Consider the following 18698-nt stretch of genomic DNA (forward strand, 5'->3'; position numbering starts at 1 on the left):
AGGCCGCATTATTAAACAGAGTTTAACCACACTGTCACACTGTCGATACAGCGGGGAGCCACAATCTCCCTAAGTGTTCCCGGGAGAAAGTGGAGTAGCAGTCTCGTCCCCAGGTCTGGGCGATGGGGAACGTGGCACTTACTCCACATTAGGATTGTTTTAAAAATGCATTAAACAAAGCGCAGGGATCGGCTGAGTGCTGGGCGCAACTCTATCTACTCAAAAGTCTCTATGGTCATACGATAGGCCTATGAAAAGCTATTGTCCCTCTTATATGTGTCCCGCACCAGACACACACACACCTCACTCCATTGAGAGAATGGGACCAATTCATTTTATTACCACATCGTTATTAATTCATTGCCTTTATCCGCGATATCTTATACAGCCAGAAACTGACATATTATCCAATTTAGGTATTATTCATGTGCACTGACACGCATGGCTGGTGCTAATGCAATTTAAGGTAAGTACCCCCCCCCCCCGCCCCGCACTCCAGGGTGTCGAAAGACATCCATTTTGGATTTGCTTCGTGCCACCTGCCGGTTACACGTTCAGCGTCTGAGCCCCTATCCAATCAGCATAGAAAAGAAAAGGCTATGAATGAGCAGGAAATGACATCACAGCAAGCGGCGGCCCACAGGAAGCGCGGCCGTAGAGACGTCCGCTGTTCCCGTTGCGGGTCTGCGTACGATGACCGCCCCGCAGACAGCAGCACCTGCGGGGGCCGCGGCCGGGGCGCTTCCTCCGCACACATCCCCGAAAACGTGCCAGGCGCGCGGAAGAGCGTCCGGCCCGACGTCCTCACGGGGACCCGCATCACTTCCTGTCTGTCCCCCGGGGGATTCAATCAGCACGCTTCCTCCGACCGGGAAGCGCGTTTCCACAGTTCATCTACCCGCATCTACAAATCACTCATTCAACGCACTCTCGTCCCCACAGACCCACAGGCCCAGTGCGGGCTGATCTGAAGCCCTGCAGATGCAGCGCCTCTTGTACGGCCGTTCTTCTGCTGAGGTGGACGTATTGACGTATTTCTCGGAAAAACGCCAAACGGTGCGAACGGTAATAAGGGTGGGCTGTTTCTTCTTCAACTGGCCACTTTCAGGCCTTAGAAAACAGAGTTATAGTGTTCTATAACTCTATAACAATAACTGCTTTGAGTGCTTCGTCTGCGTTCGAATTAAAGGGTTAAAAGGCACACTGGGGTTTTTTTTTAATGGTTTTGTTCACCAGCTGTGTGGGGGGGTGGTCATCAATTAGGGGCAGCCTATAGCCTAGGGCTTAATGTGCTTGACTACAACCTGGAAATTTGGTGCTTCAAGCCCCAATGCAGCCGCAACGCAGCCACAATAAGATCTGCGCAGCCGTTGGGCCCTTGAGCAAGGCCCTTAAACCCCCATTGCTTCAGGGAGGATCGGCCCCTGCTTAGTCTGATCAACTGTACGTCACTTTGAATAAAAGCGTCAGCTACATTACTGTAACGCGAGGTGACGCGTGAGAGCGGATCGGATTTGAATGGCGCGCTGTAGCGCTGGGCGTCGTTGAGAAGCGGGGGGGCGCGGGGCTCTTTCGGCTGACGCACCTCACGGACGGGACGGCCGGCTCAAGCACACGACGCTCCGTCCTCCGAGGCCAGACCGGCGGGGCGCCTCCGAACCCCGCCGTTTCGGGTTCCACACCAGCCCGGGTCAATCCGGTTCAAAGTCATTCTTCAGTCTGGCGCTGTGACAAACCTGGACAAAAGAACAGAAGTCAGCTGTGCTGTTCGCCCCGTGACCCTTTCCTGTTTACAGTAACTTTCCTGTAGTTACTGCGGCTCCTGATCCAGGCTTAAGCCTCGCTCTCCTCCTCCTCCTCCGAACACTCTCTCATTATATCCCTCCTCCCTACCCACCTTCCCTCTGTTATTCACTCCAGAGAAAAAATATACACATTAGAGAAAAATGCAGTAAAATACCACCGCATTAAAAGAGAAAAAAAGAAATACAGAAAATACAGTACAGCTAGCCATCTGCAATGGGAAAAGAAAATATACTGAGAAAAATACCTCTCCCTCTTTTTCCCTCCCTCCCTCTCTCCCTCCCTCCCTCTCTCCCTCTCTCCCTCCCTCCCTCGTGGTGGCAGTGGACTGGCAGTGCTTCAGACAGGCTTTGAGGAGCGTCTGCTCTGCCACCACAGTCTTGCGGCTTCCATGGGCCGTCCGCCCTTTCCCTCTTCTCTTCCACCGCTCCCTCCTTCCCTCGCTCTCTCCCCTCTCTCTCCCCCGCCCGTTCCCTCTCCCCCTCCCTTCCCTGAAAGCGTGCTGTGGAATGTCGACGGCTGGGCTTTGACTATTGTGGCGGTAAATCCAGTGGGGGGGGAGAATTCCCGCTAATCCACAGAACACATAGAACAGTACTGCTGGGCTCATCACAATCCTGGGATGCGGAGAGAGAGAGAGAGAGAGAGAGAGAGAGAGAGAGAGAGGGGGAAAGAGAGGGATAGAGAGGGGGAGAGGGGGAGGGAGAGCGAGAGACAGACAGAGAGAGAAAAGGGGAGAGGGGGAGAGAGGGGGAGAGAGAGAGAGCAGCCTCTATTGAACCCTCCCCTGCTCCTGGAAAAAAGAAGTGAACAGAAATTCCGGTCCCTCAGCAGCTTTTTTCCACTTAATAGTATGAACACCGCCCCCCGCCCCTCTCCCCCCAACAAAGCCCTGCCAGGGCCTTTTTATCCCCTGGGGGGGTCTGTGCCGCACGGCTGCCGCACCCCCCCGACACCCCAAACCCAAATCCACCCCCCCCGCCCGGTTCCGCCCCTGCTGACTGCACAGTAGCCACAAACTGAGATGTCAATCATTCTGGTCCCCTCCTCCCTTCTGTTCCCCTGCCTCTCAGAACTCCCTATGCTGTAAAAGAAGTCACACACACACACACACACACACACAGAGAGCTCTACACCAGCTGGCGCATGAATTACGCGCCGTGCAGACAGTTACATAATCTTGCAAACGTGTCCAGGACCGCCGGTCTGGCCGAACACCCTCTGTATGAAGTGGCGGGGAGATATTTTTTTTCGAGCTCTGTATTAGACGCGCTCTTATCTCCGTACGAAACACATTTGAAAGGAGCGAAAGAGACACGCGGCGTGTCTCCACTGGCTTTACCGTGTTTATCCAAACAGCAGGGCTCCGTTTCATGCCGTTTCAAAACACTTTTATGCGGCTTTAGTTATACAAAGAGATGAATTTATCAGACTCCAGAGTTAGCCTAGCTTTTTTCATTAGCATTTCGCTTCATCTACATTTCATGTTTTGACAATAGTTTGTGTTTTCGAACCCCCACCACAGAGCAGGCAAATTAATCCGTCGACTCCCCCCCTGCTTCAAATGAAAGAACAGAATGATGGGCAGTTTTAATGAAATATGTTTCTGAACTTTTATCGTCGGAAATTTAGGCTTCGAAAAATACGTTTTTAGAAATACATTTAAATGATAATAAATAATAAAAAATATATTGTGGCCTGGCGGCACGGATGGTGCAGTGGGTAGCACTGCCGCCTCACAGCAAGGAGGTCCTGGGTTCGAATCCCCGTCGGCCGGGGCCTCTCTGTGCGGAGTTTGCATGTTCTCCCGTGTCTGCGTGGGTTTCCTCCGGGTACTCCGGTTTCCTCCCACAGTCCAAAGACATGCAGGTTAGGCTGATTGGAGAGTCTAAATTGCCCGTAGGTATGAGTGTGTGAGTGAATGGTGTGTGTGCCCTGCGATGGACTGGCGACCTGTCCAGGGTGTATTCCTGCCTTTCGCCCAATGTATGCTGGGATAGGCTCCAGCCCCCTGTGACCCTGATCAGGATAAGCGGGTTCAGATAATGGATGGATGGATGGATATTGTGGCCTGAAGACAACTGGCAAATGTCGCATTCAACCACCACACCACGTTACTCCTTTAAACGTGGTTCATAAATAAATACTTTTCATCTCGTATGTAGTGTCATGGGTTGAAGCGAGTAGAATGAACTCTGACGGCCGACCCTGCCCCATCACATTATTATTAACACCTTCACGTACGTCGTAAACCCTCTCTAACGCGGGACGGCTCCTCATTTAAGGGGTGACATTGGCTCAGGCGGTAAGAGCAGTCGTCTGGCAGTCGGAGGGTTGCCGGTTCGATCCCCCGCCCGGGCTGTGTCGAAGTGTCCCTGAGCAAGACACCTAACCCCCAAATGCTGCTGACGAGCTGGTCGGTGCCTTGGTCGGTGCCTTGGTCGGTGCCTTGGTCGGTGCCTTGGTCGGTGCCTTGGTCGGTGCCTTGGTCGGTGCCTTGGTCGGTGCCTTGGTCGGTGCCTTGGTCGGTGCCTTGCATGGCCGTCGGTGTGTCGGTGTGTGAGTGTGTGAGTGTGTCGGTGTGTGAGTGTGTGAGTGTGTGAGTGTGTGAGTGTGTGAGTGTGTGTATGAATGGGTGAATGAGAAGCATCAATTGTACAGCGCTTTGGATAAAGGCGCTGTATAAATGAAAACTGCGCGCTGTGCGGAGATGGACAGCCCTGCAGCCCAATGGAAGCCGGCTCGAGGGCGGCACGCTCACCTTCAGGAGGCTTTCCAAGGCCGTGAAACAGACCTATCTGCGTTTCCACCCCCCCTTTAGTTAAGAGCAGCCTTCAGACCTGGCACCCCGCTCCCAGAAACCCACACGGGGGTCTATAAACCCACCCACCCCCCCTGGCAATTTGTTTCTTTTTTTCTACCTTTTTTGTGACTCACCACAAAGGCCAGGCGATGAGCCAATGGCTTCTTCCTGAAATCCAGCTCTACTGCCTCTAAAAATCACTGTGAGACAGGAAGAGAGGGGACCCACAGGCAGAGAAGGGCTCCATTTTCTGACTTAGCATTTTTAAAAAAGGATTTTGACTTTATTCCGTGAAGGCTATTGGTCTAAAAATAGAAAACCAGATTACTTGAATTCACTTACGCTTTCTGTTCATTAGGCCCAAAAAATACAAGCACTACAGAGAGCCTAAAAATGTGTGAGTGCAATAAGTAATCTGGTTTTTAGGTATTTGGTATTTGGTGCAATACGTAAACCTTCTCTCCTGTTAAGACACACAGCCTTGGTCTAAATGTACTTTTGGTGGAAGGACAGTCTGTACTCAGGGTTGGTGTCTGCTATATTTGTAGGCTTGAAGTATTTTGTAAAACTAGTTTGCCCCAAGTTTTACAAAATGACCTAGAGATCCACTCCAGTAATTTCACGATTTAATTACAGAAAGAGGAAACTGGGAGTGAAATGTGACCTTTCACCCTTCACGACCCTGACTGAAGGACACCTGACACGGTGACTCAGACCGGGTCGTGTCACAGATGACATTACTCCAGCCAAGCTCAACGCTACGCTCGCGTTTCCCCAGGAGGTGAGAGCCTCGGCCGGCTGCCAGGCAACAGCACCGGCCAATTCACAGGAATCTCAGCAATTCACCACAAAGGGAGGGAAAATTCAAGTGTTCTATGTTTGATTAGCAGGAGGCTAAATCGACTTCTGTGGGGATGGGATATGATCCCACTGGGAAAACCTTTACCTTCAAACCGCTGAGGAAGCACCAAACTTTCAGGGTACGAATGAGGGATGTTCCTTTGAGGTGCGAGAATTATGGGATGTAAGCAGTACACTGAAGTGATGCGAGGACTATGGGAAGAGGAAGGGATCAGTGGCATACCACCAGTAGCCCATATCCCATGCTGAAGCTAAGATAATTTACAGCTTCAATAAAACAATGGGAAAATGAGATTAGACTGTACATTTGAGGTAATACAGCAGGTAGGCCTAAGCCTGTATAAGAGCCAATGTCCCAAATCTCTCCTTCACAGAATATGCTTCAGATATTACACAAAAAATAAATATGTCCTTTTTTTGCTGTACAAATACAGACTGGTGAATTCACCAAAGAAAGATTGTGAAATATATTATTTACTTTGTATAATATACACAAATCATATATTGACACATGCGTAATGCATGGCGCCTTTTCCGAGAGGGATGTACAGCATACCCTCTCTCCGCAAACGGGACTAAACTGTACCTCGTCTTTCATCTCGCTTAAATAACAGGATACAGACGTGTTGGCCCAGAACCAAGCCAAGCACTTAATTTCCATGAAAGCATCTTTAGCCATTTTCCAAACAGCTGCTATGCCACAATGCAGTGTGCATATCCCTTAACGCCAGCCCAGTAAACGTCATTATTATGGTTGATAAGGGTCCAATCAAAATTCCTTCCAGCTGCGGAACAGAAGCTAGCCATTAGGCATTAGGCATTAGGCTTATCTCCTCCGTCTCTGGGCCGTTCGTTTGCTTTCGTCGGAAGAAAGCTCAGCCCTTTCCCTGCTCTGGGTTTCTGCATTCTGAGCGTGCCTCTTGGCCCCACATCTCCCGCACTGAAAACATTGAGCTTGGCTGCCAGAAGCACTCAGTCAACATGGGGGGGGGGGGGGGGGACTTCCAAAAACTGGACACAGTGTAGCGCCGAGGGGGAGTGGCCAGAGTTCGCAGGAAAAGGATGATGTCATCGGGACAGCGTGGGTGTTTAAACAGGCCGACTGCCCCCTGAGCTCAATCTGAGTTACTGAGGTTCACTCTGGGATCCTGGCGCCTCAGGCCCTGCAGGCCGACCCTACAGTCACATGATTCAGGCCCCAGCTATTTCATTACTAGACCAGGAGTCTGCATCAGCAGGATTCAATTATAATTTAAAGAAAATAATGTTATTTGGCTGACGCTTCTATCCAAAGCGACTTACCGTTGATTAGACTAAGCGGGGGACAATCCCCCCCTGGAGCAGTGTGGGGTTACGGGCCTTGCTCAAGGACAAACAGCTGTGAGGATCTTATCCAGGCTATACTGGGGCTTGAACTGTTAACCGTCTGGGCCCCATTCATGAACCTCAGCCAGTAGGTCACAGCTAGCAAACAGCACTGCAAGACACTCCCATAACTCTCCCTGAAACAACTAACAACCAACAACAACCAAAGATGCTAAATGAAAAGTACAATTAAATGAGTACCAGCATTTACACAAGTTTCATGCCTGAATACGAACAATATGCCAAAAGATTAATTTTCTGTTGATAGTCGTGCCAAGGAAAAAAATGTTTTACAACATAATATAGGCCACAACGTTTGTTTTAACAGAACCATTATAAGCCAATGGGCCCATTTAGCTCCAACAATAGCTTTAGACATATCTAGCAGAGGTGCCAGAAATTCAGCAGGGGTGCTGCGTTGCTGCTGCCTCCATGTAGGGGAAACACTGACACTGAAAGCTTCCTCTGAGGTGGAGTATTATCCATACAGCTGGTGAGAAGACGTGAAGCTGGACGACCATATAAGTTCCCTTCTCTCTCTCGATACAGAGACGCTGTAATGAAACCAAGCCCTGCCTCTGGTGCCCTGCAGGGTCGAAGCTCCCGATCGTTCCTGCTCCACACACTACCAGATGTCTTCAAACCGCAATGGAGCCGATCCCTCAGCTAGTACTAGCATTTTGGCTATGCAAACAGGTTCCCCTTCACTTGTGTACAGTCACCCACCATCTCTAACTTAACCGTTTCAGTCCGTTAGTCTAAAGATCTGGACTTGGGTACTAAATATCGGCTAATAGCCAGGGCAGGCCCCGTGTCGGCCCAACCAGAAAACGAAAGGATAAGAATGTGCACAAAGGGTCTACGTCTAGACTTTGGCCTCCTAAAGAAGCCAATCGGCTGGTTGCCCCCGCAATCACATGATCGGTCACAAGCCCCTCCCACTAGCATCCTCACCATTAGCCGTGGCACTGCTGACATTAAGGGCTTGTGCTTCGGCGACGGTAGCGCTTTCGCAGCGGCGTTCGGTGAGAGGAGACGCAGAGTTAATTTAAAATGGAGGACGACGGAGCCTGTAAAGGCTCCTGCTACGGGTGCTCCCCCGCAGAGGGACGGCTCGACTGACAGGGAGCCAGCAGGCCCAGATTCCCCCTCTTTCACCGGACGTCGGTCTCTAAGGGGCATGCGCTTTACCCTACCCTGCCCAAAGCACAATAAGAGCATTCATCAATTTTAACAAACGGTCGCACTTGCTTATTATGAGTTAACTAGCTCGTCAAAGCCTCAATAAAGGTGGCATCTCTTCATTTGGTCCGCTTAAATTTATTATGCCAAACCTACAAAAAAAACTACTAGGAACCTCGGAGTACCCTACTTTCTTTTAGTTTTATAAGGCACAGGTTCGAATGCATATGTATGGAAATCTACATCTATATTCTGCAACTATGCATGTATACAGGGCAGTCTGAATGGCTGCTTAAACATTCTGAAACACCTGCTATTAATGTCTCTCCCAAACAAGGTTGCAAGGTGTCCAGAAACCTTGTCACTATCACTTCACAGGTATCAATGCTTCCCGTAAGTTTACATGCTAGAAAGCTTTGCATAACTAAGTGTTAAACATTGAGGAAATTGAGTGGAGCAAGGGTGTCGTAATTTACATGAGTATTACTCTGCCAGATAAAATGGAGACGCTGGCTCGAAAATATCCGATTTACCCTCGACCTAAAATGAGACGCAAATTCTCATTGTGCCATAACTCATATCTTAAAACACATTTTATCATGGTGTCTATTGTGGAGCCGAATTGTAGCTGGTGTTGCAGTGGTGGCCGTCTAACCATGTAAGTCATTAAGCAGCAAACACTTTCCACACTACACGACCGGAATATATTTGGAGGATGAAATAATGAGAAAACAAAGATCTATATTTGATTCCTATTTGAATTTTATATACATATATTTTTGATGCCTTCATTGCAAAACAATGACACTTGGACGGGGACAATTCTGCACTCAGCTCTCAAATACAAAAAAAAACCTGGGGGCTAATTCTCCATTTTAAAGAAGAGAAATGTATAGCTGGTATTATGACAGGACAAAAGAATATTATAGGCACAAATAAGCCGCATGTACAAATAAGTTGGTCCAGCCTGTCATACTGTTTCGTATTCCCATGCACAGAGGAGACATAACACCGAATAGCATGGCAGGCTAGGGCTGCAATGCTGGAACCAAAACATGTTGCTTATTCATTCATGTTTAAGAAAACGTTGCTATGCAGCTCAATGTGAAAAATACTCATGCAAATGACCTGGGTAGCCATATACTTGGGAAGAACCTACTTGGAAGACATGTCAGATTCATGATTAACTGCCTATAGTATTAACTATTTTATTATTTATTAAACGATATTAATCAATTGTTTAATAACAGGCCTGTTGTGTAATATACACAGTATTGCTAAGGGGCATAACAGGTAGATAGGTGCTCCTATGGATTTGGGGGATGGGCAGACTATCTGAAACGTGTTAGCTAGCATTTTAGCTTATAGAATTAAACTAACTAAACACCGCAACATCTTCATAGAATAATAGACCAATAATATTTCAGCCGCTTGGCATTATCACAATAAAATAAATTATATAAAGTAACTATGTTAGCCATCGATAATAGCCTATTTATTGATGTGATTCCAAATCACGTCATATTTATAGTTCACAAATCGATATCTACATAGAGTAACTATTTATGCTTACACTTTTAGAATAATGTGTTAGCACAGAAAATCAACTGAGCGCAGATCGAATTAGCTCCGCTTATCTTTTTCATCCTTGTGCTCATTATAAAACAAAACATCGTGTAAGGGGGGTAAGGGATAAAAAAATTAAAAAACCTTACCAATTCTTCGAATTGCCACACTTCTTAGGTGTACACTTGGGGAGTATTCCATATTAAGAGTTGTAAATTTCTTTGAGGGCACAATAGCGCACTTTCGCATGCAGCTAAATCTCGACGTCTTTCCATGTGCTCAGAGCAGCACGCGCTCAGCGGAACATTCTGCATACAGTCAGATACAGTGCGTGACGTCATGGGTTCGATGCGCTGCCACGGGGAACGCCAGCCAAGAACTCTGCAACACAAATCCCCACTCTTGAGTAAACGACTGAAATTATAACGTCTCTGAGTGAGGTGCAGGGATTTCAAGTCTGCTCATACACCATATTCTATTGTATTTCATCTCAACAGGAAGTGTCCCAAATGGCGCATGTTTACCAACACTTTTGCATGAAAAGTGGGCGTGTGTTCTGTGTGCATATTTTATGGACAATACACGACAATAGCCGTGATTCATTTTGGAGAATGTATGCATTGAGGTCACAATTAGATTTGTGCAACGCAACTGCGCACTGAGTTTATATACTTTTCCGGGTTGCGGAAAAGACTACCTTTCGGCAAACTCATGTTAGTTTACATAACAAAGCAGGCGCCGTTAAGGTGCTTGTTTATTAGTGTTTCCTTTCACGCCGTGGAGTGAACGTAGAGGAGAGGCTGTAATCCCAAGGTTTGAATTTGATCGAATGTTTTGTTTGCAAGTAGATTGCTGGGCAACGCACTTCGGAACAGTCCAACGTGTGGTTTCCTCGACAGGAAGCGCGCGTGCTAATGGTTTCCTTAGTTATCATAGTTAACTGAGGGAACGTAGTTAACTATGGTTCCCTTAGTTATCATACCATGGTTACTTTTTATGTTGTATTTATAAGTAAATACAAATAATACATTTTTAATAAAATGTTATACTGTACATATATTGTAATATTCAATAGTGTTTGTTTATTTGTTTATGTATTTTCTTTTTATTTATTTATTTTTAATTTTTTTATTTGCATTTTACTCCTCTTGCCCTTTGAGTCATCAAATCATTTACATGCTGGGAAGTGGCTAAGTATAAGTCACACCAATTGACATATTAAAATACACCCTTTATGACACAAAGGATGTAGTTCTATGCCAATAAACAATCAGCACTTTCATGTTAGCACTTCAACCCCTCCTCCTTCTCTCTTATCTCAGCTTGACAAGGGTCTGAAAAGTGAAAAGGTTGAACCAATAACCATACAGTTTTCAATGCTTGGCACCCAGTGTCAATCACATAATTTGTTTTGGGTTTTGGGCAAAACAGACGTAATTTAAAGGATTTTAGATGATCAGAGGCCCCTCCAGAACGAGGCAGAATCTCCATTCATCAGCGGCAGTTAGACAGCAAAAGATCGATGTAGACAAAGGGCGATAGACCGGTCAAATATGCCTCTGCTCAAGATTGGATTTTTCAGAAGATATCTTTACCGTTCTTTAAAGGTATTTAGCAGACACCCATATCCAGACCGAACACAATAAGAGTGCAAAGATCAGGGCTGGAAGAGCAGTGATTCCCTATGGGGGAGACCTATGGAGCCCAGAGAGACAGCAAATGCAAGAACCATAGCCTGTTGACAAGCTGTTCGCTACCCTATTGAAAATAAATCGCATAATAATTGCTTTTCAATTCAAGTCAAGTCAATGGTGCTTTATTGGCATGACAGAATAGGCATTTGTATTGCCAAAGCAATTTATTCAATAATAAAATTAAGCAATAATATATACAAATTATACACAATAGTACACAAGTCATGAATATATGAACAACATGTAACGTACAACCAACATAACTAAACAATGATAACTGTAAAACATGTAAAATAGAAAATGAATGCTTTTCACCAGCCACAATAACATTTATCCACTTCTAGTCTTCCTACAAGATTTCCCCATGAAAGCTATATGTATGAACAGCTTACTCTGATTTCTTCACACATTTGTGCCGGGCCTTCTTTCCTTGAGTAGACACGGTTTCAGGTTGCATGTGCATAGGAAATAGTTCTAACTGGTACATGACTGGGACATGCATGGTCAGTGGTTCGATCCCCGGTGTAGCCACAATAAGATCTGCACAGCCGTTGGGCCCTTGAGCAAGGCCATTAACCCTGCATTTCTCCAGGGGAGGATTGTCTCCTGCTTAGTCTAATAAACTGTAAGTCACTCTGGGTAAGAGCGTCTGCCAAATGCCATTAATGTAATGTAATGTAACACCACCTTGCAAGCTTCTTAGGAGAAGCCACAAGCCCTTGAATGAGCCTATGCCAGCCATTGTAAAGCCAGCAGGTCATCAGAAACATCAGTGAATATCCAGAATACCCTTCATCACACACAAACTGTGCAGGGAAATATGACAACATAGATTGAAGTTAAATTATTTTTAAAAACCTAAGAATGTGAACTATCCCTTTAAGCCTTAAAAGGTGAGATTGAGAGTCATGTTCAACCAGATTCTTAACATTAAGCGGAACACACCCACTGTTCTTAGAATCATTTTTACCAGTGCCAATTTCAACGCACTTTATGAGTGCAGACGATAGTCTCTTCCGGATCTCATGTTATGCGTGCCCTTCTTAATTTACAGGGGGAGGGGATGGATACTTCATATGTTCAAGTAATCACCCACACTCTGCCAGGCCAGTGGGACGCACTACAGACTGCAACCAGAAGAACGCTCCGTGTACTCTTGACTTTTCCTATTTTTCGTCCACCGTGTTGGCTAACGGGACCCAGGAGAATTACCAGTGTTAATTCAGTCCAATAGGGATTAAATGTACTCTGATTTAACACTGAACATTTTTACTGTGGAGAGTGATGTAATTGTTTTGGTGGCGGTGGGCTTACACTGTCATGGTAGCCATGGCAATACCGTATGCTACAACGGCTCGCTGAGACTCGACTGCACCAACTTGAAGAGATGGAGCTGATGAGATAGCTAATGTTTGCTGACTCATTCGAGATGAAAGGAAACCGAGCCGTGTTTTGGAAGCTGAAACACAGAGGTATGCAGATGGGTGGAGAAAGTACCAGAAAATCCCCCCCCCCCCCTCCCCTCATCAAGGGATCCTTCCCCCAACTCCCCAGGTAGAACCCCCCAGTAGACGAGCAGTCCTCCCCTACACTTCCTGTCTGCTCTCGGGCCTTTGAAGGAAGGTGTACTGAGCTGCTCAGGGGCAGAATATCAATGTACTGCCGGCCCAGCCAATACAACAATTAACTGCAGCTCGGAGGAGAAAGGACCGGAATGATTTTCCGCATAATTCATTTCTTATCGGAAGTCAGCGCAGACTGCCGGTGTCTCGTTTTTTCTGGCAGCTTGGCACGTAGGGCTAACCGAGGTAAACCTGCACTGTGAGTCTGAAGAGGAAGCAGGGCTCTGTACGGGATATTTAATCAGCTCCGCTGTTAAAGCTATGTCCCCGGTAATGCTTAATCCTGCTATAGTCAGACGTGATTAATATTCTGTAATTACTGGGAAAGGGAGAACTCCTTTCACGGACGAGAAAAGGAGTTTATTAACAATCATAGCTGCTGACTACACTGTTCAGTCTGACAAGCTATTTACGAGAACAAAGCTTTGATTTGGAAGGGTTAAAGCTAATGAGTCATGGTTATGATTCTCAATGAGAAATCCTTTCTGCATACTTTTATATAACAGATGTGTGCATATTTTGTATTTAATTGTAAGTAATTGTAAAATGTAAGTAATTTGTTTGCCACAAGCCACAAAATAAATCTATAATCAGGCATTTTGTTATAACCAGTACCTAGTATCTATCAGCAGAGATGTTAACAGAGATCATGTTTGCAGTTTGATGAATTTGAATTTTATGACTTTGTTTATGATGGCAGAGAGTCACACTTTACCGCCTGTGGTTATGTTTTCTAAGAGGATCTTGCTGTGTATTTAATGGGCTAAGTAATCAGGAAGACTTGTGGTGTGAAGGTATGTGGTATGTGCATTGACCACAATATTAGCCAATCATTACCACACAGATCAGTAAAAACAATTGTTGACTAACCTTTGCAGCCAGGCGGTTAGTGATCAGTCGTGCTAATATGAGGCAGCTAATCTTGCTCTAGGGTACCAAAGCAGAGCCCCACCCTGGTGTTTTTATACTCACTTTAGTGACAAAATGAATCCTTGAGGAAACACGTAAGTAGGTGAAGTACCTGATGTGAATTAGTCATCACCTGACTGAAAAGAATGTAGTCCTGTTCACACACACACCCATGTTGGCAGCCCCAATGCTCTTAACCAGACCACGCCCATACAGCACCGGTGTTACGGACCGGTACTGACACTTTCTAGACCGCAAAATGTCCAGTGCCAACTCAACTCTCAACAGAGTACTTCAGACCAATAGCAACAAAAGTATGTACACTCTAAGTGTTGACTTAACACTGAACATGATTGTTTGTGTACGTAGAGAATACAGGAAATCAAATGAGGCAGAGGGGGGGGGGCTGGGTGTCTTGGCGGGGTAATGTTTAATGTTTGGTGTTGTATGTTTTTGGGAGATTGATGCCTATACAGATGGGAGGTTCTGTGTAGCATAGGAGTGGTAAATACATACATTCTGTGCACTATTGTGAGGGTGGATAGGGGTCTGTTATCTATGAACAGAATAGACACCTATAGGAATCATGCACACTGTAGATGTAGGCTATTGGTTGTGTATTGGACAGTTTCATGAGGCAAGACATAGAGTGCTGTATAGGGGCGGCCTGTAGCGTAGTGGTTAGGGTAAATGACTGAAGGTTGGTGGTTCTAATCCCGGTGTAGCCACAATAAGATCCGCACAGCCGTTGGGCCCTTGACCAAGGCCCTTAACCCTGCATTGCTCCAGGGGAGGATTGTCTCCTGCTTAGTCTAATCAACTGTACATCGCTCTGGATAAGAGCGTCTGCCAAATGCCAATAATGTTATGTAATGTAATGCTCTACAACACAGGCGACACAAGTAAATATGGTGCTGATCATAAAATGAGGCTTTGTGCAAGTTCAGGAAGTAAATATTGTGCAACAGGTTTAGTTCCATTGTTAAAAAGTTGTGTAATAGATTGAAACCATCTTTGGACTTCATCTCCAATAATGCCCCATGAAACACTGCACACTTTCCCCTATTCAAGGAATCCCTAGATAAGAATGTGCACATACAACCTATTTATTAACCCAGTTCCACTGCGATATTCTCTTTATATCAAGGGAGTAAAAAGTTATCTTTGCAAATAAAGTTTAGTGGTTAAAAACCAGTAGCTTGTTTTTCATATTCCAATCTTCCATTTCAAGAGAATGAGTGCTAGTGTGTGTGTGTGTGTGTGTGTGTGTGTGTGTCTGTATCTCTCAAAAGAGATTAAGTAAGATTACATATATCCTTTTTAATGTTCACCTGCTGGTTATCTGAACAGGGGAGTAACATTTCTGACTGAAGGGAAACATATTTAAAGCGTAGGACGACTTATTAAACGACTCAAATTAAACAAATGCGAGGTTAATAAAGAAATGTATTTATGAGTCTGAATCAAAACATGAGGGGAATACAATGATAAACCCCACCCCATCTGTTAACACATTCACAGATAATTCAGATAATTAACATCAAAAATACATTTCTGATCAAATTTTCAATCATTTATATACAAAACATACAAAACAAATAAAAACAAATTAATATTTTAAGTTAAGGCTGACAGTAAGTGTGCAGCCCATTTTTTATAATTTTATTAATAAAAATAAAGGACTTAAATACAAATAAATCTAATTCGAGGCAGTTTTCATTGTCGAAATCGATCTTGATTTCAAACAAGGTTGTGTGGGCAACACCTCTGAAATATTGAGTATTTTTCTTGCATATGCATGCAACATTAAAACTATACACAGCAACAGTCTTTATCTGTGCAAGATACGCCTTCTGAATGTCCCGACAAACTTATACGTGAGAGTTCCGTAATTGTTCTAGCCTGTGTTTCAGGTGTTCGCTTTTCTTCCTTAACTGTTCTTTCAAAGAAATGAGTTTATGTTCGTGCGACTGCATAGAGAAGATGCACTCCGTCGCCTTTTTGAGGATAACGACTTTGGCCGCTTTCTCATTGTTCGCTACCTCCGGTATCTCATCCCTCAACGCGAAGAAGCTCAATTTCAGTTCGTTTCTCCGCTGGCGTTCCAGCACATTGTGAGTCCTCCTTTTGTCGTTATCCTCAGAGTCAGATGTCCGTGGACTCGTGCACTTTCGGTTGTTGCTGATTTGCTTGAGTACCCGGCTGCTACTCTCGAATTTTATCCGTTTAACGGCCGGCTGCTCGTTTCTCGTCGACGGGTGAGCGGCGTAATTGTGCTGATGAATAGGCACGTGGCATCTTTTCAGGACCAGGGGACTGTGGTGCTGCCTGCCCGGTACTCCCGTCGTGTCAGACCTCTTCAGCGTCTTTCTCTTCTCCACTGTCACCACATCAATTTCCTCCTCTTCCTCCTCCTCCTCCTCATCATCATCATCATCCTCCTCCTCGTCGTCATCTAAATAAAGGAAGAATGCACGCGATTAATTTTGTTTGCAAAAAATGCATTGGACAGAAATTTACTGCACGGCATGCCGAGTGTGCAATGTCAAGAGATGTCTGCAATTCTTTCCCCCGCCCTCTTTCCTCGTCAGCTGAACATTGCAGCATTGAACCCTACCCTTCATTACTCCTGCGCTTGGGATAGGAGGAAAGGAGGGAGCAAACGAAAGGGGGGGGCGCCTTACGCAACTGCAACTGACACGGCAAACCCGTAGCTATCTTAACTTAACGCTTTACATCCTTGACATCAAGGACAGTGCCGCCGGTGGAGTTTTACTACCGAGGCGTTCAATCAAAGCGAATTCTGATTACAGCCTCGACGAAAAGCTATTTGGCTAACTGCGTCATTTCCCATTAAACATACAATTATATAGCTCGCTACCAGACTAGGTTCCAAACGAACGTCCCACCCCACCCCCATCCCACACACAGTCTTAATGTAATAATTCTCCTGAATGACATGCGTGGCAGCATCCACGAACATTATATAATTTCACGTAATAATCAGCTAGCGTTATGCAAGTAAACCTAAAATGCAATCGAGCGCACTTACTACATACCTGAATCGCTGTCGCTGCTGCTACTGCTGCCACTGTTAGGTGGGGTATCCAGTGGCAGTGCCAAAGCCGTGGGCGCTGTCGTCTTGCTGAGCTTTGGATTTTCGGTCAGTGGGTAAGGGAAGACAACAGATGGGTCAATGCATTCCGACGCGGAGGTGTTGAGGTCCTGAAGGTAATTAACGTTGTGGCTCGTCCGACTAGAGCTGCTATCCGTGGAACTGCTCGCCGACGACTCCTTTCTCGCAGCCTGGAGCGAAGCTAGTCTCTCAGATACCACCTTCTCCAGTTTAGCGGCAGCGGAAAACCCGCTCCACATGCAATCCTGAATAATGAAGGACTTCAGGAAGGACTGAGAATAGTCCGCATCGCATATGAAACTCTGGTTGACCACGTCGTCGCCGAGAAACTCGGTCACCATCTCCAGCTGGTCGGCATTCGACGGAAACAGGCTGGAGAGCGAGGGTCGCCGGCTCGGGGAGAGGGGAGGTGTGGGGAGCAGCTCGAATTTCTTCCAGATGTCCTCACTGGGAGCCGGCGGCTGAAGCTGACTGTGCTGCTGGTGGTAGAAATCCTCTTCGTTGTCGAAATAGAAGTAGGGCTGGATTGAGTCATAGTCGTAATCGTAGTTTTTACTCGCCATATTCGAGTTCAGCGGCATGACTGCCTATGAATGAAGGAGAATTGAATGAAAATTAGTGCTGGGTGAAATATGGAAAGTGTGCGTAAACCGAACCGGTTTCCTTGCGAACCCGTTAACCATACACACCAACTTCGAGCTAATAAGCAATGTCATTCGAATAAACTTCTCCAGTTTCAAATCAACTTGACAGTGGTTGTATGTTAGCTAGACACTTTGCATATGAGATAATATACAACACTCATGTTATAATAACTGGCAACAGCAATAAGAAATTACTGAATTAAGTACCCCTACTACACACCAGCATCCTATGCATAACTTGTATGCTTCCAAGACAACGCGAGCATAATGAGCGTGCCAGCAAGAAGCATCTGACAGTTACTGAAGAGCCGGCATTTAAAATTCGTGACCAAGACATTTAAATGCCACACCACTTCCTAAAAAACCGCAGCTTACTACAGCAAAATACAAATTCTTGAGGTACAAACTTAGTCAAATAATTTAACGTTAGTCAACAAACGTCACCTCCATAGCAACCCGATAAGTAAACAACTGAAGTAAAATCATGAAATACGTTGCATGTATTAAAAAAGTCTTACCGTGTGAATAGCAATAAATTATGAAAATCAATTCGATGAAAAGTATTGGAGTTATAAATAAATCACGACGATAAGTGACAAGTGAAAGTAATAATCCGAAGTGGGAGTCGTCCCCACCGGTGTTTTGTGCTAAGCCCTTGCTTTCCTAAGGTTATGTAGCCAGACTACGCAGACAGCTTGCACCCCGAAAAAGGCTGAGACCGACTCCGCAGCTTGTCATTTACTGCAAGAATAAGAGCAGCAGCTCCCGCGGGTTTTAATACTACAAGATTTGTACTTCTGGTACTTCTTTCTCGGTGTGGTATCCCTCCGCGTCTTTCCCACCAAATCAACATTTCGGAGTAAAACACAACCTGAATGTGTTTATCATTTGTGACGATAATGTATCACAAAGCCCTAAAAACATACAAAACTTCGCAACGTTGAACGGTTAATTAAAAATTTCAGCATAGGAAGAGGACTATTCTTTGCGGCGGGGAGATAAATGCAGCGGTGTCTGCCTGTGGGAGGTGGAGCCTGTGGTACGCTCTAGTAACAACATTGCACACTGACTGAACGAAGCATGACAGTAGTAGAAAAAGGGGTCAGTAGTAAG

The 18698-nt window shown here is 45.6% G+C and overlaps 1 protein-coding gene and 1 long non-coding RNA gene across 3 annotated transcripts in view; both read right to left on the reverse strand.

The window, feature by feature from the left end:
• Positions 1-10048, reverse strand: part of LOC133137594 (uncharacterized) — a 54885-nt gene extending 44837 nt beyond the window's left edge. The window contains exons 1-2 of the long non-coding RNA XR_009709615.1: positions 9730-10048; positions 1586-1736 (exon numbers count right to left, since the gene is read on the reverse strand). This is a non-coding gene — a long non-coding RNA (uncharacterized LOC133137594). The remainder of the gene's footprint in view (positions 1-1585; positions 1737-9729) is intronic.
• Positions 10049-15238: 5190 nt separating this feature from the next.
• Positions 15239-18347, reverse strand: LOC133137590 (transcriptional regulator Myc-B-like). 2 transcript variants are annotated; one of them, XM_061255931.1, is made up of 3 exons: positions 18104-18347; positions 16865-17524; positions 15239-16260 (listed from the first exon to the last, which is right to left on the reverse strand). In XM_061255931.1, exons 2-3 carry the CDS (start codon positions 17520-17522, stop codon positions 15677-15679), a joined length of 1242 nt encoding a protein of 413 aa, XP_061111915.1. In that variant the 5' UTR covers positions 17523-17524; positions 18104-18347; the 3' UTR covers positions 15239-15676. The 2 variants fall into 2 exon arrangements, with proteins under 2 accessions (XP_061111915.1, XP_061111914.1); XM_061255930.1 differs by having other exon boundaries at positions 16865-17528.
• Positions 18348-18698: the final 351 nt, after the last annotated feature.

Source organism: Conger conger, chromosome 9 (assembly GCF_963514075.1).
Source record: "Conger conger chromosome 9, fConCon1.1, whole genome shotgun sequence".
NCBI classification, from domain to species: domain Eukaryota; kingdom Metazoa; phylum Chordata; class Actinopteri; order Anguilliformes; family Congridae; genus Conger; species Conger conger.

What these genes read in the sequence shown, in the direction of transcription:
- LOC133137590 (XM_061255931.1), bottom strand. Translation starts at nt 17,522, where the DNA reads ATGCCGCTGAACTCGAATATGGCGAGTAAAAACTACGATTACGACTAT. An exon ending in CAGCAGCGACAGCGATTCAG is followed by an intron (nt 16,261 to 16,864) that starts GTATGTAGTAAG and finishes TCCTTTATTTAG; the next exon opens with ATGACGACGAGGAGGAGGAT.